General features: G+C 48.4%; 2 protein-coding genes across 3 annotated transcripts in view; one reads left to right on the forward strand and one right to left on the reverse strand.

Annotated features, from left to right (window-relative positions):
• The first annotated feature begins 154 nt into the window (after window positions 1–154).
• On the forward strand, window positions 155–3,025 carry DNLZ (DNL-type zinc finger). Its single transcript, XM_033138124.1, has 3 exons — window positions 155–414; window positions 1,261–1,400; window positions 2,853–3,025. The coding sequence occupies exons 1-3, from the start codon at window positions 166–168 to the stop codon at window positions 2,992–2,994; spliced, it is 531 nt and encodes a 176-aa protein (XP_032994015.1). The 5' UTR covers window positions 155–165; the 3' UTR covers window positions 2,995–3,025.
• Window positions 3,026–7,777: 4,752 nt separating this feature from the next.
• Window positions 7,778–23,318, reverse strand: part of GPSM1 (G protein signaling modulator 1) — a 53,967-nt gene continuing 38,426 nt past the window's right edge. Inside the window, exons 1-4 of one of the 2 annotated variants that reach the window (XM_033137620.1) lie at window positions 22,326–22,443; window positions 13,788–13,950; window positions 10,269–10,477; window positions 7,778–8,576 (exon numbers count right to left, since the gene is read on the reverse strand). In XM_033137620.1, the coding sequence (XP_032993511.1) occupies window positions 8,388–8,576; window positions 10,269–10,477; window positions 13,788–13,881 (492 nt within the window). In that variant the 5' untranslated portion in view covers window positions 13,882–13,950; window positions 22,326–22,443 and the 3' untranslated portion in view covers window positions 7,778–8,387. Of the gene's footprint in view, window positions 8,577–10,268; window positions 10,478–13,787; window positions 13,951–22,325; window positions 22,444–23,318 lie in introns of those variants that run through there. The other variant, XM_033137619.1, reaches the window with a different exon arrangement.

Genomic DNA, 23,318 nt, shown 5'->3' on the forward strand with positions numbered 1-23,318 from the left:
TACGGGTGGCTCAGTGGTTTAAGCACGGCTTTAAAAAAACTCAAAGGAGCTCCGAGGTAAAAATGCCGGAAACTCCCTCCCGCCTTTTCCTGCCCGGAGTTTAAAAGGCGACCGCGACGGCCTAGTGATTTTATTTTTATTTTTTATTTGCTGCCCGGGGTTTAGATGGCGACCACGGCGGCTTGTTCAGCGCTTTTGCGGCGCCTTGGAGCCCTCACGGGGTGCCTCAGGCACGGAACAACGCGGGGGCTCGCTCGGGGTCTTTGGCGAACGGTCCCTTTACCTCCACCGCCGCCCTCTTTTTTCGCCACGGCTCTCCAGCAGCGCAGCCTGAGCGGTGGAGCGCGCCAGGAAGAGGAAGCGACTCAGGCCTTGAAGGCCGCGTCGGGGTACAGGCTCGTGTACACGTGTAAGGTCCGTGAGTTTGTGTGCGTATATATTTGAAATGGTTGGTGAGGCGACAGAAGAGGCCGAATTGGGACCTGCTGCGAGGCGGAGCAGAGCCCTGAGGGGATGGAAACGCAGTGTGAGGGGCGACGGCGTGGCGGCCATCTTTGCTCCTGGAAAATTGCCCGAGCCTTTCTTTACCGCGCTTCATAGTGATGGAAATCTAAAATGAGGCCCGATTATGAGCGCTGAGGGGCGCAGGAGCTCTTGGAGCAGCGAGCGAAAGAGAAACTCCTTCCCCAAGATGAAGGGAGCAGCCTAGATTCGCTTTGGACTACAACGCCCATCAGTCCCAGTAAGCAAGTCCTGCGTGATGAGGCTGATGGGAGTAGTAGTCCCAAGTCGCACTTAGGAGGGCGCCCTCTGGTGGAGAAGAGTAGAAAGAAAGCAGGGAAAGAGTTCTCTGCCCAGAGGGTCATATAGTTAAGAGAGAGAGAGCCTAGGCGGGTAACAAGGCAGGAATGTTAATTTTATTTATTTGATAAAATGTATGCACTGCTTGATTGTAAAAATAAAAATGATTTACAAAAAAGATAAAACAAAAAAATAAAAAATAAAAACAATGATACTTTAAAACATTGAGAAATTTAAAATAAGAGTAAGCTACAGGTTAAAACTCATGACAATAGGAGCAGTGTGCTGCTTCCATAGGGAATACTGGGGTTCATCTAGCTCATTGTTGTCTACAGACTGGCAACTGTAGCTTCAGAATTTCAGCAGGAGTTTGTGAGTTTGACAGGGCAGTAATGCAGAGGGGAGAGGGGGACGCTTTCTGCCCACAATGGTCAAGTTGTTTTTGGGGTTCCCTTTCAGGTGTGTGGGACACGGTCAGCCAAAAGCATTTCCAAGGCAGCATATCACCACGGTGTGGTGATTGTGAAATGTCCTGGCTGCCAAAACCATCACATCATTGCAGATAACCTGGGCTGGTTCTCGGACCTGGCTGGGAAAAGGTGAGCGAGCACCACGGCAGGGGTTTGGACTAGATGACCCTTGGGGTCCCTTCCCACTCTACCATTCTATGACTTTTCAGTGGATCTCTTTCTTCTCGGGTGAGGGTCTGCATATTGGTGGTGGGTGGGACTAAATCCCATAGTAGGCAGGTATGCCAAAATGTGCATATTGATTTTATTTATTTGGAGCATTAGCACCCCATGTTTCAGCCAAAAAGGGCCTATAATCAACCCACACAGGCTTACAATCTAAAAGAACATGGCACAGAAGAGGAGATGGACAGGAAGAGGGTTGCCTATCAGGGGGCTAGACTAGATGACACTTTAGGTCCCTTCTAACTGCATAATACTATTATCTATACTGTATATGGCTATGTTTTAACAGAGGTGGTGTGCTTCTGCATGCCAGTTCCTGGGAATGGCAAGTGGGGAAACTTTTTGGGGGGGTTTCCATTAGGACATCTGGCTGGCCACTGTGAGGACAACTGCAGGCCTTTTCTTAAGTTCTTGTAGATAAATCTTCCTTGGCCTTCATGGAATATGTTGAGAAAAGAGTTCTGATCCTCAGTGTGCAAGATGGAAATGATTTAAAAATTGAGGGTTGTGTATTTAACATCAGTGATACTCAGGATAAGCGCACTGAAATTAATGGACCTAAGTTAGGGATCTGCTCTCTAAGTTTTAGAATCATTCATGGTTGTATCCAACAACCCACCAATCATTATTGAATACATGTGCATGGGTTATTGTTTCACACTTTCTCTCCCCCCCCTTTAATAGCATAAGAAGAACCTTCTGGATCAGGTCAAAGGGCACCCATATAGTTCAGCCGCCTGTCTTCACAATGGCCAACCAGATGTCCATAATGGGAAACTTGCACACAGAATTTGAGCCCAATAACTCTCCCCGCTGCTGTGGCTTCCAGAATCTGGTATCCAGAAGCATTGCTGCCTCCAACTGTGGAGGCAATGCAGAGCCATCATGACTATTAGCCATTGATAGCTCTCTCCTCCTATGAATTTGGCTCATCCTCTTTTAAAGCCACCCAAGTTGCTGGCTATTACTTGCCTCCCTGTGGGAGTGAGTTCCACAACTGTGGATGTGATGCCTGAAGAACTTTGTTTTATCTTCCCTGGTCTTCTTTTTCTGTGCTTCTATGACTGTATAAACACAGATTCTCCCTCACGCACACATGTAATGCAAGTGGGCTGGGCTCAAAATTGGCAACCATTTTGCTAAAAAGGCATATTTTGCTGTGATAAATGTTAGTCTGTTACAGGTAACATTTTCAGTTGCCGCTGCTCCCATTTTACATATAGGGAATGGAGGCATGAGAGGGCAACATCCCCAGTTCAGCAGACTTTTGCCCCACTTCAAACCCAGGCTGCCAGTTCCTGCCCTGGGTGGGGCTGCTGCGTCTTTTATAAAACCTTTGTTTGTTTTGCAATGCAGGAACGTGGAGGAAATCCTCGCAGCTAGGGGGGAGAAAGTTAGGCGTGTGGCTGGTGAAGATGCCTGGGAAATCCTGTTGGAGGATCCTCAGCAGACAGGAACCTCGTCGGATGACGGAGATGCAGGAGGACGTCTGATGTGACTGGATTGCTCCACTGTCCTTCGAGGGGGGGGGGGCGGAATACAAAAAGATTTGGTTTCAGCTACCATATTTTTCGCTCCATTGAGACACACCTGACCATAAGGGGCACCTAGTCTTTAGAGGAGGAAAACAAGAAAAAAATATTCTGAACGAAACAGTGGATGTGTTTTTTTTTTGTGGTGCAGGCTGTAGCCATGGACATGTTATGTGATCTGATGGTGAATTTGGGGTGATATCCAAATCCCAATGATTCTTCCTGCAAATTGTTTTGCCTCTGAGAAATGCATATATTGCTTTTCATTCGGGTATTTATGTTTCCATGCATCTTTTAGGTTATCTACCATTTCAAAAAATATTTGTGGTAATCTCCCTTCTTTTGATTCCCCCCCCCTTTCTGTTCTGTCTAATTCCAATGAGGTGACACCATTGAAATCACCCATTAAAATAATCTCTTCATTGATATGTTCCAACAATTTTTCCTCAACTGATTAAAAATATTGTGTCTTACTTCCATTTGGTGCGTAAATTCCTACCACTATTATTTTTTCTTTCCCTCTTGTTAATTGAACTCCCAATATTCCTCAAGGATCCAAGCAATGCTTTGGTTGATGGAACTGCTGTGCTAAGCTGGCTCGGAGAGGCTGCTGTAAACAGCCTGGGTCTCCTTGAGGCGGTCACCTTGTCCAGGCGCTCACTGCCAACCAGGTCCACCAAGCTCAGCACAGAGGAGGTGTGCATCTCCCGGATGGCATTCTGGCCCTCGATGTGCAGCTGGAAGAGGCTGTGGCTGCGGGAGGAGCACTTGTTGAGGTTGGTTTTGGGCCCTCTGGAGCACCTTCAGCACCTCTTGCTCCGAAGCAATGGGGACGTAGTAGAAGTTGGGGACGTGCAGTTTCTCCGTGCACTGGCTCTCCGGATCTCCAGCTCGGAGCCCCCCTGCTCAGGGCGCAACAGCAGCAGGTCCTGCAGAGACTCGGTGTAGATCTCCAGGAAGTTGGCAGTAAACTGGTACTTCCAGCCTTTGGTCTCCATCTCCCGGGCTTTCTTAAAGTTCTGCTGCACTGAATGTATCGTATAAATGTTGGAGGTGTGGAGAAGCAGTGGGATCGATGCTACATATGTGGTGGACATGCAAAAAAAATTAAGGAATTCTGGGATGAAATATATATGGAACTTAAAAAAAAATGCTTAAGGTTATGTTTATAAGAAGAACCCCAGAGGCTTTCCTTCTCAGAATATTAGGTCCTGCTACACCAAAAAATGTAAGGGAACTATTTTTATATGCAACAGTGGCTGCAATAGTTCTAATAGCCTGAAACTGGAAAGGAGGAAAAATGCCATCGAAGTCGGAGTGGCAACAAAAATTAATGGAACACACAGAGCTGGCTAAGCTATCAGGAAAAAAGAGACCATGCAGACCAAGTATTTTTTTTAATAAATGGGGTTTATTTAAAAATTGCATGAAGTCTGGCAGCCTTTGAATAGCTTCTGTAATCCACTGAACAAGTTTAAGAAAGTACAGTATCTTTGACAAGTAATTATTAAAAACAGAGATGAATAGTGTGCTAGATAAATAGATATTTAAAGCCAAATGGAAATGGCAGGAAGTCATTGGAACCAAAAGAAGACTGTGATAAAGTATAACAGATAGTGATAATTTTTCTGTATTTATTTTTTGTTATGGATAACTTTGATTTTGTGTTATGTTTCTTTAAGTTCAAAAGCAATTTAAAACACACACACAAAATCTGCACTGCGCGGGGGATCATGCCAGCTGTGGAAGTGTCCTGAAGATTCACACCCACTTTCTAAGCATCTGGAGTCTGGACAGGCTTGTCTAAACAAGAATGTTTTTGGCACGCAACAAAGAGAGTAGAGTGAAGGTGCTTGCTTGATATCAAGAGAGGGAGTTCCGAAGTGTAGGTGCTTCTACATGAATTGATCAAGTTCTTACAAATGCAGAATGGGGATTGTGTGGCACCTGTAGTAGTGCCAGTTCTGCCAATTGAAGCAGTTGATTAGCCACAACTGCTCCTGACTCCCACATCAGGTGTGTGTCAAGGCCACCAAGTAGCACTGATGCTGCACAATGTGGTTTGGGGAATATTCTAGTTCTCATGGTCCTGAACAAAAGGGAACCCGCGGCCTTCTGCATGCAAGGTGGGTGCTATGCCACTGAGCTACAGCACCTTGCCTAAAAATAAAGTAAGATTCTAGTCCTTATAGATATGTGCTTCTCCAATTGAAATTTTCAGGGTGTCGGTGTGCTGAGTCAATACAGCCATTATTCTCAACCTTGTAGATGGAAGGTGCATGGGGCTGACTTTCCCAAACTAGGAGGACTCAATGAGAAGGGTTGTGGGTGGCTTGGCCTGGCTCTGTTCCAGGAGAAACGCCGTAAATCCTCAAGCGCATTGACACTTTTTGAAATGGCTTGACGGTGAACATTTTTCCTTAAGTGCTCTCAAGCCATTTTGGACCACATTTCCCATCAGCTCCCAATACAGCCATCTGCTTTATGGGAGGAACCATGGTCCAAAGTCCCTGGAGGGTAGCAGGTTGGCAAAAGGTTGTTCCAGATGAGGCCTCAAGAAAAGATGCTCAGGTATTTTGTGTGGGGTGTGAGAGTTTCCACCAGAGGGCAGCAGTACATCACAAAAGATTTTTTAAAAACTGAGCTGGCAAAAGGATGAAGAATCTGATGGTGTTTGATTTATGACCCTTTCGTACTTTGACTCTTGCAGTGTTGAGTGCAATGTCAATACACTATAAACTCCACAAAGGATATTAAAGATGGAAAAGGTTTAGAAAAGGGCAACCCAAATGATTAAGGGAGGTGGTGGAGTGGCTTCCCCTATGAAAAATGGTTGCAGTGTGAGGGACTTTTTAGCTTGGACAAAAGGTGAGGAAAAGGTGACATGAGATAAGTTTATAAAATTATGCACGGCCTGGACAAAGTGGGGAGAGAAAGGTTTTTCTTCCTCTTTCATAGCACTAGAACTCGTGGACATCCAATGAAATTGTATGTTGGGAGATTCAGGTCAGATAAATGAAAGTCCTTCTTAGACTATGGTACTCATAGAATCCTAGAGTTGGAAGGGACCACAAGGGCCATCCAGTCCAACCCCCTGCCAAGCAGGAAACGCCATCAAAGCATTCCTGACAGATGGCTGTCAAGCCTCTTCTTAAAGACCTCCAAAGAAGGAGACTCCACCACACTCCTTGGCAGCAAATTCCACTGTTGAACAGCTCTTACTGTCATGAAGTTCTTCCTAATGTTTAGGTGGAATCTTCTTGTAGTTTGAATCCATTGCCCCGTGTCCGCTTCTCTGGAGCAGCAGAAAACAACCTTTCTCCCTCCTCTATATGGCATCATTTTATATATTTGAACATGGCTATCATATCACCCCTTAACCTTCTCTTCTCCAGGCTAAACATACCCAGCTCCCTAAGCCGTTCCTCATAAGGCATCGCTTCCAGGCCTTTGACCATTTTGGTTGCCCTCCTCTGGACATGTTCCAGCTTGTCAGTATCCTTCTTGAACTGTGGTGCCCAGAACTGGACACAGTACTCCAGGTGAGGTCTGACCAGAGTGGAATACAGTGGTACTATTACTTCCCTTGATCTAGATGCTATATTCCTATTGATGCAGCCCAGAATTGCATTGGCTTTTTTAGCTGCTGCATCACACTGTTGACTCATGTCACGTTTATGGTCTACCAAGACTCCTAGATCCTTTTCACATGTACTGCTCTCAAGCCAGGTGTCATCCATCCTGTATCTGTGCCTTTCATTTTTTTGCCCAAATGTAGTACTTTACATTTCTCCTTGTTAAAATTCATCTTGTTTGCTTTGGCCCAGTTCTCTAATCTGTTAAGATCATTTTGAAGTGTGATCCTGTCCTCTGGGGTATTAGCCACCCCTCCCAATTTGGTGTCATCTGCAAACTTGATACAGAAGGCAGCTATTGGTACCAACATGGATGGCTTTGCACAATAAGGGAAATTCATGCAGTAGGAGAGAGATGTTGATGGCATCTAGCCATGATGGCCAAGCTCTGACCCCAATTACAGGCAGCAAGGTTTCTGAATGCTGTAAAAGTTTCTGGAAGCCACGAGGGAAGAGCTCTTGTACTTGGGTTGCTTGCTGGTTTCTGACATGCAAGTGTTGCTGGACTAGATGGGTCATTGACTTGATCCAGCGACACTTCTGATCTTAACATCAGTTTTTGTTTGTTTGTTTTTTAAACCCAATTTTGTGCACCAGGTGTGCTTGGCGTGGTGGGCCTGTTCTTTTATCTCCCCCATGCAGATAGCTGGGGAAGGCCACCCATATGCTGGTTATCCAATGTCATGATCATCACCTGTCAGGCATGTTTTAGTTTGTGATTCCTGCCTTGCAGGGGGCTCAGCTAGAAGACCACTGGGGGTCCCTCGGCACCCTACAATTTATGCTTCCAAATCCATAGAAGAGGGCCAGGCCCCAAGTTGCGCCCTGCACAGTGGTGAGGTGTGATTTTGTAAGGAGCAGCAGCTATTTAAAAATGGCAAAATAATATTTCAAGTGGGGGCTGGTGGCCAAATCCCAAGAGAGGATTCTGGTTTCAGGCTTGAGCCACCTGGAATGTGGTTTGGCCCTTTGCCAAATAATGGCAGGGAAGCCAGGAGTGACCCTTTTCTGTTGCCCCCACCCCAAAATGCCGTGTGGGGCAAATTAGACTCCCCCCCCCCGAAGCTTCCTCTTGCTTTCAGAGTTGGAAGCTGAAATGAAACACCAAACGACCTTGTGTTCCAAAAATGTTTAATAAGCACCCCTCTTCCCCCACAGAATTTATTTGGCAGCTCTTTGATTTTTACGGGGATGGGGAAAGTACCATGCAGATGAAGGACCCCTCCCCTCAGTATATATATATATATATAGAATAAATTAGCGAATATATTGAATCTTGGCAGATATTCCTGCAGGTGGCTTCATTTCCAGTTTTGACTGGGCTCGGAGATGTGGGAAGGAGTGAAAAGCATCCCCTCCCCCATTGCTCCTGTTCTCTTCCCTGTAGCCAATGGATGGCCATCTGTCAGGTTTGCTTTAGCTGTGAATCCTACATTGCAGGGGGCTGGGCTAGATGAATCTTAGGGGCACTCTTCCAACTGTACATTTTTATGAATGTCTCTAGGAGCTTAGAGGTAGACTGCCCCTGGTGGTAGAGGCACACTCAACTTTCCATCCCCCAGCATCTCTAGGATAACAGCCCCCCCTTCAAGAAATGGGCCTTGCTCAGAGCCACTCCCTTGAGTCGGGACTGCTACAGTTGAGATTGCCCCAATGTCTTGCTCCCAGCGCCTGCGTCCTCACAGCACATGGGCTCAGTCCAGACCCTGCATGGGAGACCGGTCTTAGCTGGGCCTGGGCTGTGCTTCCTCTTCTTCGGCTTCCTCTTCACCCAAAGCCAGGTCCACCCTCTGCTCGTCGATGCGCTTGGCCTGGGCCCTCTGGATGAGGCTGAAGAAATCTTCATCTGGCACAGTGGGACCGCGTGGGGTGGCATCGGGGGCTGCGCAGCGCTGGTCATCGATGCGAGAGGACTAGGGAGGGGCAAGAGGGGAGGAGGAACGAGAAGAAGAAGAAGTGAAGGAGGGAGGCATCACAGAGTGGAGCAGAGAGTCAGGCGGTTTAGGACTGGGTTGGACTAGATGATCCTTGGGGGGGTTTCCCTTCAGACCCTACAATTCTATGACCTCCAAAGGTGGTGGACTCTTATTTCCTTGGAGGTTTTTAAGCAAAGGTTGGGGGTTCTTCAGCTGTGATTCCTGCACTGCAGGAGGTTGGGCTAAATGATCCTTGGGATTACTATTTATTTATTGCATTTTCTTTTCTCCAACGTACATGGTTCTCCCCAAAACCACAAAGAAAACCCCACAAAAACCCTGCAAGGTAGGTTGGCTGAGAGTGAGTGACTGCCCCAATAGCAGATTTGAACCCTGATCTCCCAGACTCTAACCACCACGTCACACTGGCGTAGTTAAATAGTGACCAACACACACTGACGGTCCTTCAGGTCACTTGCTCTCAAGTCATGTAGAACCTTATCAGCAAGGACCCGTAGCTGGTGGAATACTGCCCAGAAATTGCATTGCAGAAGGCTGAGCTAGATGACCAATGGGGGTGTTTGCCAGTGCTATGATTCTATGCTATAATCTTCTCTGGCTGCCTAGTCTTGCATCCTGTTCTCACAGTGGCTGCCCAAGTGCCTAAATGTGAAACCAGTGAGCAGGATCCCAGTGCAACACCAATTCTCCCCTCCTGTGGTTTCTGGCAGCATTGCTGCCTGTGGCCATGGAGGCAGAGCAGTCACTGTGGTGAATGGTCCTCAACAGCCCTCTTTTAAAGCCATCCAAGTTGGTGGCCATCTCCTGAGCTGGGGTCAAGCCCTGAACAACTTACCGGCAGGCCTAAGGGAGATCACCTGCAGGAGTGTTGTTTTATAACAACAAGAAACAGAGCATTTAATGTCATGTAGGAGAGGGGCTATTGATGGCTACCAGCCATGATGGCTATGCTCTGCCCACCACAGTTGGGGGCAGTAATGCTTTCGAATCCCAGTTGCTGAGACTCATAGGAGGGTACAGAGCTTTTGTGCTTTGATCCTCCTTGCCGGTTTCCTAATAGAGGCATCTGTTAGCCACTGTGAGAACAGGATGCTGGCCTAGGTGGGCCACTGGCCTGAACTAGAAATGCTTTTGGACAGTTCCAGAGGCAGTCTATCAGGATTCCTAGATCCTAAGCAGCATTTGGTGACAGTGAGAACAGGATGCTGTCCTAGATGGCCCATTGTTGGCCTGATCTGGAATACTTCCCCCTTTTCTTTGGCCTATGCAAGCAATTGAGAATACATCTTTTCCCCATAATGGTCAGCTTCTTTCTGATTTTAAGAAGTTTCACATGAGTTTGCGTATATGCACTCAGACATTTAAAAATGTATCGTAGTATAGATATTTTAAAATTATTGGATGCTTTATCTACGATCCCTGCATTGCCTGGGGTTGGACTAGATGACTCTTGGGGTACCTTCCAACTCTGCAGTTCAGTGGTTCTATGGACCAGTGCTCTGAACAGGACCCCTTGGATGAGTTGGATGAGTACCCCTCCACAACTTCAACTCAACCCCCAAAAGAACAGAGCAAAAAAATATGCCCCAAGATTTTCAAAAGCTGCGAACTGACAGTTTCTGAAGTGGGTTTAATGATGTCAAGTGATTAGCCATGCTCAAAACATACCTGGCACTTCATGAGCATGTTGAAGAACTCGTCGCCCGGCTCCTGCTGTGTGCCACCCTCCCTGCGGAGGTGGCTGAGGTTGTTGGGGGTAATGCGCAGGCCTGGAAGGCTGCCCACACTGGCCCTCTGGTCGTCCAGCCGCCGGCTCTGGGAGCTGGCGATGAGGTCGAAGAGCTCCTCAGTCTGTGGGGAGGCCATTGAGGACTGGGCTGCCAGCACACAGGAAGAAAGAAATGTTATTGCAGAAACAGAATAGATTACCCCCAGGGTCCCCACCTAGTCCAACTGCTTGCAAGTCAGGAAACTCAGCTAAAGTGTCCCTGGCAGGTAGCCACCCAGCCTCCTTTAAGATCTCCAACGAAGGAGATAATAATCATAACCATAATGCTTTAGTTGTGAAGCTCAGTTCCCACTCCTTCCTTCTGCAGATGCAGCCTAGAACTGCATTAGCTTTTTTTTTTTTTTTTGCTGCTGCTGCTGCTGCTGCATCACACTGTTGACTCATGTCAAACTTGTGGTCTACTAAGATCCTTGGATCCCTTTTCACACTGACTGCTGTCAAGCCAGGTGTCCCCCAACCTATATCTGTGCATCTGGTTATTCCTGCCTAAATGCAGAATCTGACATCTGTCCTCATTGAAATTCATTCTATCTTCTGCGGTACAGTGGAACCTCGGGTTACGTACTGTCCTCCTTACGAATGCTTTGGGTAACGAGCTCCACTAACCCAGAAGTAGATGCCCCTAGTTGCAAACTTTGCCCTGGGATGTGAGTAGAAGTTGCACGCCAGCGGCGCAAGGTCCCATTAGTGAAAGTGCGCCTCATGTTAAGAATGGTTTCGGCTTAAGAACGGAGCTCTGGAACGAATGAAGTTCGTAACTGGAGGTACCCAAGGGTGGAGCAAGGGGGGGCGGACCACCCCAGGTAGCGCCCTGGGGGGTGACACTTGCTGGCCTGCCACTTGCTTCCATGCCGCACCGGCTCCGGCCAGGGAGCCGAGCGGCGAATAAAACCTTTCAGCGGCTTTTCCCGCCCCTCAGCTGGCTTTTGGAGATGTGGCATGGAGGCAAGGGGCGGGCCAGCAAGTGTCCCCCCCCCCGGGCCAGCTGGCCCGCCCCTCGCCTCCATGTCGGGGCTCTGCCCAGGGAGCCGAGTGGCGAAAAAAGCCACTGAAAGGGGGTGGGGAAAGGAGAGCGCAGCAGGCACTTCCTCCGCCGCTAGAGGTACCACTGTATTAGCTGCCCCTGCCAGTTTTGCATCATCTGCAAATACAGTGTGCATCCCTCTCAATTCCTACATTTGTCATTTATAAATATTTTTTTAAAAAAACAGTATAACTGAGTACATTAAAAAGCAGAACACTCGGGAGACCCTGGGTTGGACTAGATGACCCTTAGAGTCCCTCCCAACCCTATGAATTCAGGATTCATTGGAGGTTTTTAAGCAGAGGTTGGAAGGGCACCTATCAGGGATTATTTAGTTGTGATTCTTGCATTGCAGGGGGCTGGGCTGGATTACTGTTGGTAGTCTCTTCTCACTCTACAATTCTGTGACGACGACAACAACAACAACAAAAAAGTGTAGTGCAGTGATTAGAAATTCTTCCAGGTTGCTTGCTCCGAAGTAATCGAGGATTTTATCAGCAAAGACCAGCATCTTGTTTAACACACTGTCCCTAATTAGTCCCAGCAACAGCCCTTGCTCAGCAGCTTGCAACACGCAGAACTCCTGGCATAAGATGTGCCTGGTAGCTTAGATAGATGTGTGAACAGTCGGTTGGGGGGGGGGTGGATGGTGGTCACTGGATTGAGTACTTTTTCTGGGGGACATGAGGCAGGCAGGTGGGAGGATTCCCTACTTCTGAATGGGGTAACTGTGCCCCTGAAGGACCAGTGTGATGCCTGGGGGCCATTTTGGTCTCACAGCTGCCCATAGAAGCACTGGTTAATTCTGTGCCCAAGGCAGTTGTTTACCAGCTCCATCTGGTACGCAGGCTCAGACCCCACCTACCTGTGTACTGTCTTCCAGAGTGGTACATGCCCTGGTTATCTCCCCCCACCCACCCAATTTGGACTACTGCAATGCCCTCTATGTGGGGCTACCTTTGAAGGTGACTTGGAAAGTACAACTAAATCAGAATGCGGCTGCCAGACTGGTGACTGGGAGCAGCTGCCAGGACCATTTAACACTGGTTCTAAAAGATCTACATTGGCTCCCAGTACATTTCTGAGCACAATTAGAAGTGTTGGCCATTGACCTAAAATGGCCTTGGCCCTGTATACCTGAAGGAGCATCTCCGCCTCCATTGTCCAGCCCGGACACTGAGGTCCTCCACTGAGGACCTTCTGGCAGTTCCCTTATCGTGAGAGGTGAAGTTACAGGGAACCAATCAGAGGGCCTTCTCAGTAGTCGCGCTCCCCCTGTGGAATGCCCCCCCCTTCAGATGTCAAGGTTGGTTACTGTGAGAAGAGGATGCTGGACTAGATGGGTTGTTGGCCTGATCCCTCAGGCGCTGTGTCCAAATACTTTGAAGCAAGCAGGAGGAGGTGTGGGCCCTGTGGAGGAAAGCAAGAGCCCCCAGGGGCACTCCCGCATCAGCAGGGACGACAAGAAGCTCTCCTTCTATTTTTAGGAGCGAGAGAGCCTTGCTCAACCCCGCTCCTTGTCATAACACAGCCTGACCTTTTCAACACTGCCTCCTGCCTGCCTTGCAGCTTTGGCGCTCTGCCTGCATTTCCTGTGCCTGGTTTTTTTTTCGGAGCTTCCTCTCTTGATCCATGCACACAAACCCCTACTTAATATTTTGATGCAAGGAAGTGCCGACCTGAGCTCGCAGGCATCCAACGAAGGTGAATGTTGAGAGGATTCATTTTGCAGCACACAATTAGTCTGTGGAACTGCCTCCTATAGGACACCTACTTGGACAGCTTTCAAGGAGGATTAGACAAGTTCATGGAGGAGGAGGAGGTTATTGATGGCTACTAGCCAAGATGGCTATGCTCTGCCTCCACAGCTGGGGGCAGTAAATGCTTCTTGATTAGACTAGTTGCTAGAAACCCCCAGGAGGTTCTTGCATGTGGGTTTCCCTTTGGGGCATCTGGCTGGCCACTGTGAGAACAGGATATTTAGCCTGATCCAGCTGCAGGGCTTATCTTATGGGCAGTTAAAAGGATAGACTTATTAATGCAGCACAGAATTCAGAATGTGTTCATCCAAGTTGGTGGTCATCTTGTGGGAGGGAGTTTCACAAATTAACACTGTGCTGCGTGAATTTATTTTCTCTGCCGTGAACCCTCCAACATCCAGCTTCACTGATAGCCCTCTCCTCCATGAATGCGTCTAATTCTTTTTTTAAAGCCCTCCAAGTTGGTGACCCTCAATGGCACCCGCAGGAAGAATTTCCACAGATTAACAGTGCTGCAGGAAGACATCCTTCCTTTTATCTGCCATTATTTAAGACAGAAGGGGACACATAGCTAGCCCAGCAAGAGCCCTGGGAGCAGCTCAACAAAAGCTTACAGGTCCTCTCCTCCAGGGCAGGCACCAGGGTGGCCACTGTAGCTTCTTCGGGCTCCTTCTGGCCCTCCTCCAAGGGACAGCGTTGGTCATCCATCCGGTTGCTCTGGAATTTGCTCAGCAGCTCAAAGAAGCACTCCTCGTCCGAAGGCGCCCGCTTGATTTTCTGCGAAGAAGAAATAATAATAGTTTTTTCAAGTCTCGATTTCCCACCATATTTAAAGTGGATCATCAAAACCAGAACTCAGCTGTCTAAATGCACCCCAGTTCCTACATGCTCTTCAAAATCAGATGGCAAGACGCTGATGGTTTTCAGTATGTATTATAAGCGGGAAGACACTTAATTTGCAAGATGTTGAGGTGAGAAGCAGGCAGGAAAATTGGGAAAAATTCAAAAGCACGATAAAACTAGCTGCTCATCTCAATGTTCTCCTCCCCTCTCCACTGGCATACATTGACGAGAAAGTGTTGATGTCATGCACCCACACCATGGGGCATTCTCATGCCGTGTGCGAACGCTGCAGGGTGTGCTGACGTTGTGTGCATGCCATGCAGATTGTGTGAGTGACATCAGCACACCCTGCAGCATGTGAGAGTGAGGTGAGCATGTCGTGCGGAGTTGCACAATTTTGAGGGGACCCTTCCCTCGAAAATTTGAGGTAGCCCTCAGCCCCCCTCCCCGATGGTGTTCCTGCTCTCTGCATTTGAGTCATTCCCTCTAGCTGCTTCCTTCTTGTAGTTCCCTGGCTTTTAGCAAGTTTCTGGAGGACCACCTTAGTTTCCTGTGCATCAATGAAGCTATTATCCCCAGTACCAGGTGTTCCCCTGTGGTCTGTAATATTGTGTCGTCCCCCCCCCCCCGGATTTGGTTTAAAGCAATCCTGATCAGGTTTGCAAGACGTTTAGCAAACACATTCTTGCCAACCAATGTCAGCTGCGATCCATCTCTGGCAAGAAGTTCTTCCTCAAGGAAGCAGAGACTATGGCCCAGGAAGCCAAACCTTCCCCGGCGATAGCACCTGCACAGCCGGTGGTTTACTTCCAGTATTTTCCTCTTTCTTCCTGGGCCATGAACTTCAACAGGAAGGAGTGATGGAAAAACCACCTGTGCTCGAAAGCCCTTCAGCTTCCTGTCCAGACTCTCGTAGTCCCTTTGCTGTATGTTGAAGGCTGTGTCTGGCAGTGTCATTTGTACCCCCTATGAATCAAAAGGAAGGTTTTGTGGTCAGCTGGGCAACTTCTCTGCCCCGCTGTTAACCTTTGTACCTAGAAGACAACATCAACTCCCAGGACATCCTGTCGCTTCTGTACACGGCTGTCTCTGTCTTCCTCATTAGGGAGTCACCTACCACTACCCCAAATCTGTCTCTGCTATCACTCTCTTCCCACTGGCTGTGGGCTTTTCTTTAGACTTGGATTATCTTTCATTAACAGATCCCCCCCACCCCCCCGGGTTGGGTGGCAAGGAGGATAATTTTTTAATTTTCTCTCTTAATTCCTGATCAGCCTTCAAGCAGCTCAAAAGGCCAGATTCCTCCACTGGGTGGTTAATTTTGATGCTGCCCTAAATAGAAGCCAAGTGAGTGTGTGTGTTTTAATTTCTCCCTTCAGCATTGCTAGAAGATGAATTATTTCCCTGTGTTTAGCAAGCTGTGCTGTTAACCCAGTCCCTGCTGGTTTGGGGAATCTCTGGCTTCTGGGGTAGAGTAAGGTTACCAGACGTCCCCGTTCCTGGGGACAGTCCCCGGACTTACAAATCAATCCCCTGACAAAATCCATTGAAGTTGAAAAGTGTCCCTGGATTCATTGAAAAAAATCTGGTAATCTTAGGGTAGAGTCTATGATCCCAGTTAAGAACTACGGAATTCCCACAGGAGGCAGTGATGGTCACCAACTTGGATGGCTTTAAAACAACATTAGACAAATCCATGGATAAGAGAGCTATTAAGTTGTTAAAAACCGTGTGTGTGTGTGTGTGTGTGTGTGTGTGGGCTGTTGTGCTTGGGTCCTGCTTGAGGGATTCTTACAGGCATCACGTCGGTCACTGTGAGAAGAGGATGCTAAGCTGGATGGGCACTGGCTGGATGCAGTAAGCTTTTCTTATTTTTTTTAATGCAATAACACACACACACACTCCCTCTTGCTCTGATGGTTCCCAGAGAGGGAACCAGGTTTAAAGACCACTTGTGGATATCTTGAGCAACCCCCACCCCAAAAAGACCCTCTGCAGAAGCATACTGACAAGCTGGAAAGGTGTGCAGAGGAGGGTGACAGAGATGACGGAGGGTCTTGGAAACCAAGCCTGATGAGGAATGGTTGAGGGAGATGGGGATGTTTAGCCTGGAAAAGAGAAAACTAAGAGGAGACATGAGTGCAACCTTCAAACATCTGAAGGGTTGCCACCTGGAAGATGGAGGCAGCTTGTCCACGACCTGAACCCACAGCTTCAAATGACATGAAAGGAACATTAGGAAGAACTTTCTGAGGGCAGGGGCTGTTCCGAAAGTGGTACAGAGGGAATCCCTTGGAACAGACTGCCTCGGAAGGTGGTGGACTTTCCTTCCTTGGAAGCTTTTAAGCAGAGGTTGGGTGACTGTCTGCCAGGGATGCTTTAGTTGTGCTTTCTGCACTGCAGGGAGTTAGACTAGATGACTCTTGGGAGTCCTTTCCAACTCTACGATTCTATTATTCCTGTGGGGCAGAGTGTGTATGCATACAATAACGGATCCATGCAGCTGCTTGCATTTTTGGCCATTTCTTTGGGCGTCAGGCTGTCAGGAAGAGCTCTGGGGCTTCCCTGCACACAGGGAGGCTGGGATAAAAATAACCCGGGTGTCTGGCAAAAGGTGCTCATTTGGGTCAACCACCGATCACTTTGCTCTGAAGAGCTGTAATTTGGGGGCATTTGCACAGCTGTGTTGGTGTTTGCTGTTGTCCCCATTGTCACAGAATCCTAGAATTGTAGAGTTGGGAAGGACCCCGAGGGTCATCCAGCCCAAGCTCCTGCAACACAGGAATCACAAGTCTGTGCCCATGGTGGATTGGGGGGGTGAGTGGGTGTAGAAGGATGAGAAATGAAAAGCCCCAAACTCCCAGAAGAGAATCTGTGCTCCTCTTTTCTCTCTGTGGCAAAGCCTGGTAGAGCAGGAATGGGGCAGAATTCATGCAGCATGGCAGGGGGAGGATGAGAAATGGAAATTGTGAGCTTCACAACTGAAGTATTACTATTAATTATTATTATTTATCATATCCTACCCTGGATGTTTTGAAATGGAGGGCAGGTGGCCCTTTGTTAGGGGTTCTTTAGCTGGGATTCCTACATTGCAGGGGTGTAGGGTAGATATTTGTCCAGGACAAGCCCAAAGAAGCCTCCTCTATGACCTGGGGACTGACTATCATGGTTGGCCTGGGCAGGTGACTGGCCACCCACTTCACTGGGGCAACAACCCCTGCTGCTACCACCTGCTGAGCAGGAACAACCAAATTCTTTCTTTTAAAAAAAATATTACATATATTTTTTTTATAAGAGAACAACAGAACATCAAAAAGAAAAAACAAGACATACAAACAAGAAAACTATGTGCAGGTAAAAAAGAATCCCAAAGTGCTAGAGTATGCCTGAGTCTAAAGCAGCTTCTGCCAGGCTGGTTCTCTGTAAACAACACTTTCCCTTACAAATTGCATCAGCCCCAGGGTCATCTGATAGATGTGCTGCCTGGGGGCTGGTAGGCATTGTAGTCCAACGCATCTGGAGGGCACCAGGAGGTCTTGCAAGTTTGCAAAACTTCCTTCCTCTGAGCCCAGTTAAGCCTCATGCCCCACTATGAGTTAAATTGTTGTGCTGCCTACTCCAATTCCGTCCTCCTCCAATGGCATCACCTGCTGATTATAAATACCCTTCCTAGGAGTGAGTTTCCCCCACACTTCGCCTCCTGCAGCCCCCACAAGTATTTAAAGTTAGCTGCCGGCCTTATGGCACTTCAAACAGAAAGACAACTCAAGAAAAGGGTGAGAATGAGATTAAATTGTCTTGGTTCTTTGAGGAAGGGAAGGAATCCAGAACAAAAGGAAGGCCAGCTCTCCTTCTTTGGTGGTTTTTAAGCACAGGATGGATGGACAGCTGTCAGGAATGGTTTAATTGAGATTCCTGCATTACAGTGGGTAGGCCTACATGACCCTTGGGGTCCTTTCTAATTCTGTGATTCTGGTGAATCAACCCTTCTTCCCCATGTTAGAATCTGAAAGTCTAGAATTATTCAGTTCTGAATAGCAGAAATGTAACATTCTGCAGGAACCTCAGAAGAGCCCCTGATGGATCAGGGCAAAGTGGGCCCATCTAGTCGAGCGGCCTGTCCTCCCAGTGGCCAACCAGATGCCCCAATGGAAGACCCTAGATAGGACCAGAGCACAAGAGGCCTCTCACTTCCTAAGCTACCAGGGTCATCTTGACTAGTAGCCATCTCCTCCCTGAATTTGCCCAGTCTTTTTTTTTTTTAAATTATTAAAAGCAATCCCTCCTGTGGAACACTGTTGCAGAAAGACTGGGTCACAGAAGTTCCAGTGTTCAATATAGGATCTTCTGACTTAAGAGCATAAGAAGATCCTGCTGGATCAGCCCAGTGCCCCATGTCCTCCAACATCCGGTCCTCACAGTGGCCAACCAGATGCCCTCAAAGGAAACCCCAAAGCACCTGAGCACTCTCCTCTCCCTTTCAGCAACTGGTATTTATAAAAGCATTACTGCCTGACCATGGAGGGAGAAAGAATTTAGCCATCCTGGCTAGTAGCCATCAATAGCCTTCCCCTCCGTGAATTTGTCCAATCCCTTTTTTTAAAGCCATCCAAGTTGGTGGCCACCACTGCCCCCTGCTGGAGGGAGTTCCACATTTTAACTATGTGCTGAGTGAAGAAACACTACCTTTTATCCTGAATCTTCCCATGCCATCCTGACTCAACAGGGCTCTGGGGAGAAAGGATCCTGTGCCCACCCAAACTGAAGTGAAACTGGATTCAGAATTCAACTACTTCATCCTCAAACTCACCATTAGTTCCCCAAATCCGTGACAAGCTTGAAGGTTAACCTCACCTTTGCAATTAAAGGCCCTTTGAGGGGTCGAGGTGATTACAGCCACCTTGTCTTAAACAGAAAGGCCACTGATTCCTGCATTGCAAGGGGTTGGACTAGATGACCCTCGAGGTCACTTCCAAATACAATTTAGGATTCTACATTTGGTCCAATGACCGCTGCCACCTCCAAGTCTAGCCCTGGCTACTTGAGTGTTGTTTATAACCTAACCATCTGGTTATTCCTGTCTAAATGTAGAACTTTACATTTGTTCCTATTGAACAAACCAAATGGATTTCAATGGGGACAAATGTCAGGTTCCACACTTAGGCAGGAATAAGCAAATGCACTAATAAAAGATGAGGGATACCTGGCTTGACAGCAGTGGATTGAAAAGGATACAGGGTTTTAGTATGTGCCACAAGCTTAGGATGAGCCAACAGTGCGATGCAGCAGCAAAAGAAGCTAATGTTACTCTAGGTTGCATCAGCAGACGCTGAGTGCCTAGATCAAGGGAAGTCATAGAAACGCTCTATTCTGCCTGTGTCCACTGGGCACCACCATTTAAGGGGATAAGGACAAGCTAGAAGGTGGACAGAGGAAGGTGAGCAATATGATGAAGGGTCTGGAAACCATGCCTTAAGAGGAATGGCTGAAAGAGCTGGGCATGCTTAGCCTGGAGAAGAGAAGATGGAGAGGAGATGTGATAGCCATCTTCAAGGGCTGTCACATGGAAGCTTGTTTTCTCCTGTTCCTCAGGGTAGGACCCGAACCAATGGCTTCCAGTTACAAGAAAGGAGATTCTGATGAAACATCAGGAAGTACTTTCTGATGATAAGAGCTGTTTGACAGTGGAATGGACCTCCTTGGAAGGTAGTGGACTCTCCTTTCTTGAAGGTTTTTAAACTGAGTTTGGATGGCCACCTGCAATGGATGATTTAGTTGAGATTCCTGCATTGCAGGTAGTTGAACTAAATGACCCTTGGGTTCCCTTCTATGATTCTATGATTTCCCAGCAAACCTGGATGGGTTTGTTGGAAGACGTGTGAGCTGGAGAGTCAAGCTCAGGTGACTACCCTGACCTTCACTCCATGGGCCAAATTAGATGTGTGTACATATGTGTGTGTGTGTGTGTGTGTGTGTGACTCTAGAGTGAGATTTCAAGGGGCTGTAGCTCAGGGGTAGAGAATCTGTTTTGCATGCAGAAGGCCCCAGGTTCAATCTCAGCATCTCCAAGTAGAACTAGGAGAAAGTCCCCTGACTGGAACCCTGGACAGCCACTGCTGGCAGTCAGTGTTTATAGTACTGCTAAAGGGTAAAATGGTAAAGGACCCCTGGACGGTTAAGTCCAGTCAAAGGCGACTATGGGGTTGTGGCACTCATCTTGCTTTTAGGCCAAGGGAGCCGGCAATTGTCCACAGACAGCTTTCCGGCTCATGTGGCCAGCAGGACTAAACCGCTTCTTGCACAACGCAGCACCGTGACTGAAGCCAGAGAGCACAAAAATGTCATTTACATTACAAAACCTATGTGAAACAATGGTCTAGTGAAGTGGTATAAGGCAGCTTCCTATAGTCCTGTTTAATTCAGCCCTTTACTCAGACCAATGACTCTTGCTTTATTTTTAGCTGCAGCAAAGGGACAGAGCACCTGCCTTGCATGCAGAAGGTTGCAGCTTCAATCCACAATGGTGTCTCCAGGTAGGCCTGGCAAAGCCCCCTGCCTGAAGCCCCAAAGAGCTGCTGCCAGACAGTGTAGAAAGTAGTGATCGAGATGGAACAATTGCCTGACCAGTTGCTCTGAGGCAACTTCCTATTTAATTCAGTACCATAAACTTTTTTAAGAGGAAGGATTGAAGCTGAATGGGGACAGCACCTGCTCTGCATACAGGTTCAATCCCCAGCAGCATCTCCAGGTTGACCTGGGAATGTTTCCTGCCCAAAATCCTGAACAGCCACAGCTGCCAGCCAGTGTAGATAACATGACCTAGATGCACTAATTGGCCTGACTGTGTAGGGACTGAGGTTGTGGCACGGGTATCAAAAAACACATCCCAGTGCCATTAACCTTAGTGGGAGGATGTAGAGTCCGCAAAGCTGCCTGGTGTGGCTCTGGGTCAGTTGCCACTCCTCTGCCTGACTTTCTTTGCGGGGTTGTTGAAAAGCAGGGTGGATGGCAAACGGAGCTTTGAGTATTTTCCAGAAGAGGCTGGCCGTGTGATGCAAAGAAGGAACAAAACTCTCCCTCCGCTTGGCCAGCCACTCTCAGGAGCACCCCATGGATCACTGCCACTCACAAGAGTCCAGAGAATGAGGGCTTCAGTCTTCACCCACTTGGCTGGCTCTCAGCTGACCAAACTCACTTCCAAACAGCTGTGCTGGCAGGAGCAGATGGATGTCACAGTCCAAAACTTATGGAGGGCACCAAGATGGTGAAGGGCTGCTCTGGACTCTGGATCATAGCACCCTACAATTGTAGAGTTGGATGGGACCCCATGGATCATCTAATCCAACCAGGAATCACAGGATCTTGGTCACCCTTGTGGGTGAGAGAACTTCTGAGAACTTGCTTCTGGCAAAAAAGAAGAGGCAGCTACATTTTGTGGTGTTGTGTGTGACAGGGTTGGACCAAAGCGAGCCCAACTCTGCCCATCCTTCATCCATTGCTCTAAACGACTGTCATCAGTGGGGGCAGGGTGGGGGCAAAGGAAGAATCCTCAGATGCAGACCAAAAGCAATGCTTAAAAACATACACCAAAAAAGCCTAAGAATTGAGATAGACTACCTCCGGAGCTGGAGGTTCCATGAGAACACCAGAAGAGCCCTGCTAGGTGAGGCCAGTGGCCCATCTAGCCCAGCATCCTGTTTTTACAGTGGCCAACCAGATTCCTGCATGGGAAGCAAGAGCCCTCTCCCCTCCTGAGGTTTCCAGGTGTTCAATCACTAATGCTCTCTTCCCTGAATTTGTCCATCTCTCTTTTAAAGCCATCTAAATAGGTGGCCATACCTGCCTCCCACAGGAGGGAGCTTTGCAGTTTAAATGCATTACTTTTATCCACTCTGAGTCCAACTTTCAGCTTCATTGGTTGCCAACGAGTTCGACTGTGTTAAAGGATTGTGGGATCGCCTGGGGAAGCCCCCCCCCCTTTTGGGGGCACCCAGCCAACTTGCTATCAAGGGGGGTGGGGCGGGAAAGCAGTCGCCCGGAGTAGAGGGCTACTAGCCGAGGAACGCGCTGCAGCAAGGTGCCGTTGGGGAGACAACATCTTCCCTTCCTGGGGAATCCAATACTGAGCACACCTGCCCGGGCTGTTGCTAGCATCTTCTTCCAGGAGCGGGCACTGATGCTCCTCTTCTCCTGGCCCCTTTGGAGAAAGGGGAAGATCCAGGAGGGATGGGGAGGAGTCTTACAAACTTCTGCCGGGAGAGAAGCCCCCCTCCCCTCCAAGCCCCCCCCCCCCGCCGCCGGGGACGCACCTGCCTTCTCCTCAGCAAAGGGCTCCGGCCATCCCGGCTCCGAAGTGCCGCCGCCGCCGCTGCAGCGAGCTAGAACCTCCGCTCTCCTCTCCCAGCTGAGGCGCGTGAGTGGTGCGCCTGGGCGGCGGCAGAGGCAAAGCCTCGCCAGGCGGCCAGTCGCCTGCCAGGCCCAGCGCAGTCGGGGAGGAGCCCAGACACCGCCCCCAGTAGCCTCAGAGTAGGGATGGGAGCAAGAATTGCACTGGGGGAAAGGTGATGTTTTGATTTTATTTCCTCCCTCTTTTCTACCCCCAATCTCTCTCTCACTCTCTCTCACACACACAGCCAGAACTCGTGGGGATCCAGTGAAGCTGAATGTTGGGAGGTAGTAATTTATTCCATTTCTATCCCAGCTGCTTCTTCAAGGAACTCAAAGTGACAAGGCTAGGTGGTTCTCCTCGTCTTAGTTGACTCCCCACAACAGCAAGCCTGGGAGACAGCGACTGTTTCCCAGGGAGCTTCAGGACAGATAAAAGAAAGTCCTTCTTTAGGTAGTGCCTAGTTAAACTGCGGAACTACCTCCCGCAGGAGTCAGGGACCCACCAGTTGAGAGTGGCTTTAAAAGAGGATTTGAGAGCTGCCAATGGCTGTGCTTTGCCTTAACAGGGGCAGCAATGCTTCTGAATACCAGTTGCTGGAAGCCACAAGATGGGCTAACAGCCATCAATAGCCCTCCATGAATTTGTCTAATCTTTCCTTACAGCCATCCAGGTTGGCCATCCCTGCCTCCTGGGGATTGAGTTCCATTGTTTAACTACTATGTGCTGTGTATCATAGAGCAGTAGAGTTGGAAGGTACCCCAAGAGTCATCTAGTCCCTGCAATGCTAAACCTGTGGGCTTTTGACAAAGTATACAGGTTTTTTACAGTGGGCTGAGTCAGGCAGCCAGAGCAGCAAAGAGAGAGAGAATAGAACAACAAGAACAAAACACTCTCAGACAAGAAACAAACTCAA

The sequence above is a fragment of the Lacerta agilis genome, chromosome Z (assembly GCF_009819535.1).
Source record: "Lacerta agilis isolate rLacAgi1 chromosome Z, rLacAgi1.pri, whole genome shotgun sequence".
NCBI lineage: Eukaryota > Metazoa > Chordata > Lepidosauria > Squamata > Lacertidae > Lacerta > Lacerta agilis.